Source organism: Lycium ferocissimum, chromosome 5 (assembly GCF_029784015.1).
Source record: "Lycium ferocissimum isolate CSIRO_LF1 chromosome 5, AGI_CSIRO_Lferr_CH_V1, whole genome shotgun sequence".
Classification (NCBI taxonomy): domain Eukaryota; kingdom Viridiplantae; phylum Streptophyta; class Magnoliopsida; order Solanales; family Solanaceae; genus Lycium; species Lycium ferocissimum.
In genome coordinates this window covers 56,681,036-56,690,338 of record NC_081346.1, presented here as the reverse complement: position 1 = coordinate 56,690,338, position 9,303 = coordinate 56,681,036, and the positions used below count along the sequence as shown (strand labels likewise).

The 9,303-nt window shown below is 40.3% G+C and overlaps 1 protein-coding gene across 1 annotated transcript; it reads right to left on the bottom strand.

Moving 5' to 3' along the window:
- Positions 1-4,515: 4,515 nt before the first annotated feature.
- On the bottom strand, positions 4,516-6,346 carry LOC132057840 (protein MAINTENANCE OF MERISTEMS-like). The gene is made up of 4 exons (XM_059450433.1): positions 5,825-6,346; positions 5,558-5,737; positions 5,413-5,469; positions 4,516-4,650 (listed from the first exon to the last, which is right to left on the bottom strand). The coding sequence occupies exons 1-4, from the start codon at positions 6,344-6,346 to the stop codon at positions 4,516-4,518; spliced, it is 894 nt and encodes a 297-aa protein (XP_059306416.1).
- Between the last annotated feature and the right edge of the window lie 2,957 nt (positions 6,347-9,303).

Sequence of the window (9,303 nt, the reverse complement as noted above, 5' to 3'; positions counted from 1 at the left end):
TTGAAGCTCGTAGGTCAACCATATTCTACGAATCTTTAATACTAGGGTGCGTAAAACCTTCCCTGGGGGATCACCAGAACCCTTATCTCGAACTTTGGTACCAAAAGATTTCTCTCTTGCTTGAAAAATCTTTTACCTGGTTTCCCTAGATTTCCTTTAAATAAATTAGGTGGCTACTCTAAAATACTAAAATCCAATTAGATCACCAACAACCTCGTAGTAACTTTTATGCCTTACCCTCGTAAAAGCGAACTGTAACAGTGATGTATCAAGAGTCATCACGAGCCGCATCAGAAGGAGCTAAACCAGGCTCGGTGGGTGAAGCAACAGTGCTGGCTGGAGTAGGCTCAGGAATCTGGGACTGAGATGAGCTAGATCCTTCCAATGGTCGGAGAGGAGCATCAGCACCCCTCTCGTGCTCAGCTATCAAGTCCATCATGGAATGCTCACAGGCTGTGTCACGACCCAACTAGTGGGCCATGACGGGTACTCGCAGCTGACTACCGAGCACCACTCATCATGCTAGCTATCATACTCAACCTAGGCATACATCCTTCTCAACACAAGACTTATTATGAAACAATCTCCAAATATCTCCTAAAACATGTGTGCGTGCCTAAGCCCACGAGGCTACAAAAATGATGTACAAAATATACAATGAAGAGGTCACATAGCATCTACAACCCACACATAAGTATCGACGAGCCTCTAACTGGAGTATTGAAATCATAAGGACGGGACAGGACCCCGCCATGCCCCAAATATGCACAAAAGAATATATCAATAAGTGGCAACTCCGGGAGTGCGAGTGCCCCGCAACCGCCGAGTAAGCTCCTAAGCGTCTGTGCCGTCTCCCTGCCTACCCGTGGGCATGAACACAGCGTCCATAAAAGAAAATGACGTCAGTACGAACAATGTACTGAGTATGTAAGGCATGCATATGAACATAATAAAGAAATAAGAGAACATAAAGTGAAGGGATAACCTGTAACTGATTGCCTCTTAAGGCGGAATCATGCATGCTACTTTTATAATAAACATCATCATATCATGTATACATATATAAACTGCTCGACCATATAGGTACGGTGTGATCATCATTAGCTCGCGTCCGGGCCTCCCGTGTCTGGGATAAACATCTCAAGCCGCCCACTAGTGGTGTCTGCCCGGCCAATTAGGCACGGTGTAATCATCATTATAGCTGCCCACTACGCCTATCGTAGTGATGACTGCCCGGCCAACTAGGCACGGTTTAATGTTACATATACATAATATGAAGCATGCATGAGAGCTCAAGTAAAAGCTATAACTCTATCGAAGTGACGTAAGGTCGGGAACCTCCGATTATATTATGGATCAAACATCATCGCTAGGTCTCACCTTGAACGAATTAATATCATGAGGTGAGGCAACAATAGGAAATAACATCAATGAAATCATAAAGATAGGATTACCAAGCTTATAATAGCATCATTATCATCATACATATCTCATGTCTATCTCATAAGAAGCTCTTAAGAATCATGAGCTTTCAACTTTTGGGATGTAAGAAGGTCATGGAATATATGGAAGGTAGTAATATAGGAGTCATGCCTTAACGAAAGAAAGGGACTAGCCTTACATACCTTTGCGTCTTCTCAATGACTAAACGCTCTCTTTCCAAGCTCACAACTCTACATTCAAGAGAATTCGTATTACATTAGATCATTAGAAACATGCTTAAGGACAAGCTAAGGCGACTAAGAGCTAACGAAAATTGGGCAGCATTTTCTTTGTTTCAACAACTTCCTCCATCTAATAAACAACTCCCAAACATCAATAACAACACCCATAATATCATGATCAATAAACTTCTTCAAGTTAAACATTATTCAATCCTCACAATTCTCTTTCAAATCATCCACAACCGTGACTACAATACAACAACATATTCATTTTTCCCATAGTACTTCCTAAACGTCATTAACATCATTCATAACAAGATTGTGCTCATTTCATACTAATAATCATGACTCAAATTAACTTACTACTCAAAATACCATTATTTCCATATTTGAGCTCATATTCTACTTTCTTCTCTAATTCAAGTCTTTCAACCACTCAATACTTTTAATAACACGAAATAGATGTAAAACTCACCTTTGATTGTATAGGAATGATCTTTGGATGAAAATACTTCACTTGAGAAAACCCCAACTTCAACACAAAAGGAATTCTTGACTTCCACAAACCCTAGTGAGCCTCTTTCCACTTGATTCTACTAATTCTTGGTGCTTAATCTTTGATTTCTCTTGAGTTCATGTTGATATGGTATGGAGAATGTTCTAGAGCTCTCTTGAAGTGTGGAGAATGAGGAAAATGAAAAATAAGAACTTTGGTCCTCTTTTTATAAAATTTTTAAAGCTGCCCGACATGGTTATACGGACACTTATACGGTCCGTATAACTTATACGGTCCGTATAAGTGATCGTATAATACCACGAGTGAGTGACCCTTCTCTGGACATGTTATACGGACCCTTATACGGACCGTATAAGTGGTCGTATAACTTACATTTTTCTGAAATTATTCCCGTTGCTTCTCTTGACTTCCAATCCTTGTGGAACCTTCTTGGCACTTGTATAATACTTTATTAACCATATAGGGAGACCTATAACTCCCTCCCAAGGCATTACTAAATAATCGCTAACTCGATACTTGCAACAACCTCTCTAAACACGACTTATACTTTACCTCCTTCGGCGAACTTAGTTTCACCGATTCATTTAACTTTAAAATCTTGTCGTATACACCTTAAGGCTACCAAATACTCCCCTTAAGGTCATATGGACTTCATGTTCACCTTAAGCTTGCGTTATTCTATTCACCGCACAACAGCCCGAAATTTTGAGGTGTAACAAGCTATCTGCGTCTGTTATGCAAGCTCCTCCTTAGTGCGAGCAACCGGGTGCCCGTGCTAAAGGAAAGCTGCTAAGTTAGCCTGGAAAATTGGGTCATCTGTAGGCTTGGGAAGATTCTCAAAATCTGGCAAGTCATCATAATCTGACTCCCTATCACCCTGTGGCTCACCCTCTATATCCTCTCCATCCCCAGCAGTGGAGTGATCGGACGAACTCTGTGTGGCCTCAGCTGGTACTCTGCTAGTGTCTTGTCCCATCTCAGCTCCAATAGCCATGGCCTCAAATAATGGAGTCCGAGATGTAATAAAATCTGCCCTCAGCTGTGCAAGATCACTCTTGACTCCTGTCAAGAGGTCTATCTCCCTGGACTCAATCTTCACCACTTGCTTTTCCAGTGCCTCAACTATGGCTGTCAAATCCTTATTAGCTTCAGCCACTGCAGCCTTGATTATGTCTGGCATGGTCTGGATTAATTTGGAGACTTTGGAGTCGACCACTCCCACAGTCTTGGCCATTGACCAAAAATTAGCAACTGAGAGAGGACGGACTGTCCCAGTTGGGCTTGGGGCAGGACCACTGGCTTTGGGCCCCGTAGTAGTACTGGTAGAGGCTGACCCCGAGACGGCACTAGATGGCATGGGCAAGATAGAGGTGGCATCCCTAGCCAACTCCTCAAACCCCGCTGTCAAATCAATGTACTGTGCCTTAGCCTTTTTCTGCTTCCTCTCTGGATTTTCTTCATCAATCAGCTTTAGAATATCTACAGTACCGCTCGGGTTGAAATCCCTATAGATCCGACGAAAAATGGGAACTTTTTCCTTTTTGCAGAGAGTCATGATTAGACATGGAAATGGGAGGGCCCTCGTAGTCTGGAATGCTCTGTCAAAAATTTGGTAGTACATAAGCTTACCCACATTCAAGGGGATCTCATCCATGATACACGCCAAGAGAACGGCTTTGGGAAGCCCCACCAAAGTCTCATCCTGGGATGGCCAGAAACGACTACTCACAAAGGACAGCCAAAATTTTGCTTCAATGTTCAGGATAGCCTTTAGAATTAGAGTGTGGGGCTGAATCCATGGGGGAGTGGTCCCAGGAGCTGCTATCTTCTCAGCCACCCAAGCTCGTCAACCCTCAATCCTCTCCTTTCGGATCTTTTCTTCATACTCACGATGTGGAGTGACATTGTTGTCGAAATAAATTCGATTGATACCTTCCGGATATAATTGCACTATCTCCCCACGCACTTTCACACCACCCATGTAGCACTTTTTCTTCCCCATGGTGGCCCTCAAGCAAGCATAAAACTCTCTAACCAAAGTAGAGACGTAGATACACGGTTCCTTAGTGAGATCATCCAGTTGCGCTGTTGCAACTGATAAAGAATGGGAGGAAAGTATTCTTGATGCCCTCGCATGCTAATTTGCTTCTCATAGTTGAAGGAACGCCTTTTTGCATAGCGCTCCTTTATCCCATCATCCTGAAATTGGAGGCCATCCTTATATTTAATTCGTGCTGCCAACTGATCCTGCAGCATTTGAGGTGTGACACCACTAGTTCCCGAGGCCCAAGTAGTCTGTTGTGACCCTGTGGGAGTAGTGGGGGGCCTTGCTGCCTACGGAGCTTCCTCTGGCACTGGAGTTGGCCGCTTACACTTCCCTAACCTCTTTCCAGCATTGGATGTGTCTCTGTCCGCAAGAGATTTCCTTCTTTGAGTGATCTTTGTACAATCAACACCCATTAGATGCAACTAACCAAAGAAAGCAAACAGGAACAAAAAAGAAAAATCTTTTTGATGTTTTTGATTTAATGAAAGCGAAGTAATCCTAACAATTACACACACGAAACGGGGAATCAACTGAAGAAAAGAAGCAATATGCGATGGCAAGACGAGTATGCGGTGCCGCATAATGATCGTATCTTAATTGTTTTGGCACCTTCAATAATCTGAGTTTGCGGTGGACTTTGCGATTGCATATCACAGATGCGGTGTCGCATTCCCTGCGCATTTGATGCTCTTTTTCTGCCATTTTATTCACCTTAGGCTCTCGGACTTATAAAACCTGAAAACGCATGAAAACACTATGCAAACACGAACAAATCCTTGAAAAGACTATTTAAAAGTATAAGTAGTCCACGACTTATCACTCATACTGTCCTGTGAGTGCTACATATCCTCGGCCATCTGGATGACGTACCTTGGGGTTGCCAATCAAGTTGCGTGTGATCTACCGGTACCACTCCATGTACTCTAGGATCGGAGTCATATGTCCAACCACCGCTAGCGTCCCCATGCTATGATTCCAATGCTGGATCTGCTCCTGCATAAATGCTAGGTATGCAGGAGTGACGGCCGCATGCTCGTACCGCGTATAGTGGTCGTGCTTCCAAAGAACGGGCTCAGGTATATCCTGTACATGCCCGAACTGTTGTAAGACACGGTGGGCGCGTGATCCTCAATGATATCCATGTGTATCAACGGACACCGCGACCTTCAAATGGGCTCACCAACCCTACAAAACGCCAGCAACTGATCCAAAATCTTATCATATGGCCTCCAGATAAAAAACTGTAAAAAAAAAATGAATTGGTAAACAATTAGAGACAAAAATAGTAAAAAAAATAAGATAATAATGTAAAATAAAAAAAAAACTTACCATGTCCGTCGTCATACGATCTAGCTGATCCCTGAATGGAAGAAGTCTGTGGTGTGTATCCACATCTTGGATTATGCCTCCCGTCCATCTCCACGCGAAGGGCATGCCCTCTGCAATGAAGTCAGGCTGAGGCTGCGCAGCTACGGGCTGAAAAGGCCTCATCCTAGACCACACCCATATCTGAAAAGGTCATTAAAAAATATTTTATTAGTCGTCATTTCAAAAAGCTATATTTAGAATAAAATTACACACACTTAAATATATTACCTGGAGGAGCTGAAATCCAGAGACATCCCTCTTATCGCCCGTAGACGCTTGACATAATGATCGATAAAGGTATGCTAGAACAGTAGCGCCCCAAATATAACATCCTAACTCGCCTAGATCCTCCAGAAATAGCAAATACTTTAAGCTCACATGGGAACCCGATATGTTCGGGAACAGGATGCTCCCGAATATGATGAGTAAGTACAGACGGTCACTACGATTGACATCCACCTGAGTTTTGCCGTCTGTAATAGGATGCTCGATGTCTAAGAGGCGCAAGCGAGTACAGAGGGCAACCATCGACATCCGAATCTGTACCCATATCTCACCCTCCCCAGGTACGTAATCGGTGAGCCTAGTTAACTCCTCCCGATACGACGGCGGCGGCTGAGGCTCCTCAATGTATAACGGGCGTCCATCTACTTGTAGTCCATACATGACCTCCACATCCTGAAGCGTGATAGTGGCCTCACCAGTGCAGAGATGAAATGTTTGGGCCTCCGGTTGCCATCGCTCAACCATGGTCGTCACAAGAGCCCTATCATGCTGTACCCGACCAGCAGCGACGCAATGATAGATACCGCCCCGATAAAGTATATCTAAGATGCGAGGATGTGGGGGCCAAGCCCCTAAAAGATTCCACGCATGTTCCGCCCTACGGGGACGGAACAACGTACTGGAGTCTATCACCTCATCCCATAATAGCTGGGACCTATGAGTATCCTGTAGATAAAGTATTGATGGATCGAAGGGCCCCAGATGAAGGTTGGGATCCATGGAGGTGTCGTATCTGTATTAATAATTTTTAATTAATCATTAACATGTAATATTAATTATGTAATCCTTTATCGAAAAATTATACTAACTAACTAATCCTTTAACGGGAAATTATATTAACTATCTAAATTTGCAAATTAATAATTGTTAATTAATTATTATACTAACTATAATTAGCTAACTAATATTATATTAATGATATTTTTAATCCTAAACTAAGGATGTTTAATCCTAAACTAAGGATTAACTATTTCTAATTAATAATTTTTAATTAATTATTATACTAACTTGAATTAACTAGCTAATATTATATTAATGATATTTTTTATCCTAAACTAATGATGTTTAATCCTAAACTAAGGATGTTCAATTTCTAATTAATAATTGTTAATTAATTATTATACTAACTATAATTAGCTAACAAATATAATATTAAGGATTAACTATTTCTAATTAACAATTGATAATTAATTAGATAACTAATTAGCACATTAACACATAAAATTAGATTAACACATACAATTAGATAAGTAATTAGCAAATTAATAGTTAACATGGATTAAACAATTTTACAAATAAATAAATTAACAATTAGATAATTAACAAGTAAAGAAATTATTAGGAGATTAGTACGTTTTCCTATAATCAAACAATTAATAAATTATTTAAAATTAACAAATAATTAACAAATAATTAAAAAACATTAAAAAAAAATGAAAAAAGGGGTTAAGGACGGATAGCCCTATTGAAAACAAAAATAATGCGTAATTTTTTTTTCGAAATCCGCTACTGTTAAACATTAATCATGCTTAGGATAATAATATATTTAACAATGTAATTACAAAATTCATATTAAAATACCTAGATTAAAGGTTGTTTTTGAGTTTTTGCAATCGAATTCTACGGCATTTTATTCCGAAATTCAAGTTTCAAAACTTGTTCCTTGACTTGAATATACTGAGAATATTGACTTTTGGGTTAAAAAATAACACGAAAATGACACTTTTGGAACGTGGGACCTCAAAAATTGGTTGTTAATGGCGTAAATATTTTTAAAAAAAGGTGGAGGGGGGGACCAATCGGGGAAGAGACTATTGGGCATTTTATTAAACCCCTATTGCGCATAAAATTATTGCGCAATAGGACTTAACGGTGACCGTCACGTTAACTGCTATTGCGCACTAATTTTGTGCACAAAAGGCACTTTTGTAACTTGAGTTATTTTGGATCAAAATCCCACTTTTGGGATCATTTAAGTTGCAGACTCCCTAAACTTGTACCGAAAACTCACTTTAGCAATTAAACTTTATGGGCGTTTCTTTACGCCCCCACCCCAACCCCCTAAACAACTTTCTAGTGAATTATATTGAACCCGCCTTTGCTCAAACAAGGTCAAAGCGAAGTGTTGTGAGCGCCCACCATGTCATGACACGTATTTTCTTTATTTTTTAAGCTTTTTTTTTTTCGCATTCTTTCATCACAAATTCTATAACCTTTTTCCTCACTCACAAATTCCAACCCTGCTACCATCACTACCGCCGCTGCCACTAGAGCGGTCAAATGCGGGAAAAAGCTCCACCAAATCCATTTCTCTCAAACTTATTTCTATTCTTCACAGCTTGTTCGAAGCAAAGAACGAAATGTGGAAAAAAATAAGAACTCTATTGACTCTTATTTGCCAACAAATATCCAGTACAAGTGGCCGGAAATTTTTTCGGCTAGGTGGGTGAAGTTGATGAGAAATTAAGGTGGCGTTAATGAAGATTTAGTTTTTGAAGGAAGAAAGCCTCCATTGTTGTTATTTTTTTTTGGATTTAAAGTTATAATTTGTAATATAATTAGTGAGAGTTAATACTAAATGAATGATAATAAGATGCTGCTCATCACTTCATTACCCACATACATTACCACCTTCGATGTAATCTTCTCCCCATCCTTAGCTAATGGCGGCAAAGGCGGCGGTGGATGAATGGGAAAACAGAGGGGTGGGGGTGGGTACATGTTTTCTAGTGTTTTTCTGTATCTTTTTCTTGGGAATTGCAGAATGCTTAGGAAAATTAAGAGACGAAAAGAACATATAAATAGAGATGAGAGGGATTCACGGGAAAGATTATCCGACGATAACTCCAGTGTCGGTTCATCGGAGAATTAGTTGGGAGATTTGCACTTTTGGGGAAAAGAAAGAGAATGAGGATAAAAGAAAAGGAAAAAGTAAGAAAAGGCCCCACTAAAATTAAGTGTAGTTAATTCAATAATCTCGAATTAAAAGTGTTACACCTCGGAAATTTCATGTCGTTGTGCTGTAAATAGACTAACGTGAACTTAAGGTGAACATGAAGTTCTTATGACACTAAGGAGAGCATGTGGGAGCTTCAAAGCGTATACTATAAGATTTTAAAGCTATATGAATCGGTGAAACTAAGTCCGTCGAAGGAAGTAAAATATAAGTCGTGTTTGGAGAGGCTTTTGCAAGTATTGAGTTAACGATTAATTGGTAATGTCTTGGGAAGGAGTTATAGGGCTCCTTGGATGGTGAAGGAAGTGTTAAACAAGTGCCAAGAAGACTCCATAAGGATTTGAGATCAAACAAATCGACGGGAATAATTTCGAAAAAAAAATGTGAGTTATACGACCATTTATACGGTCTGTATAACTTATACGGTCGGTATAAGGGTCCGTTCAACCTGTTCAGAGAGGGTTTA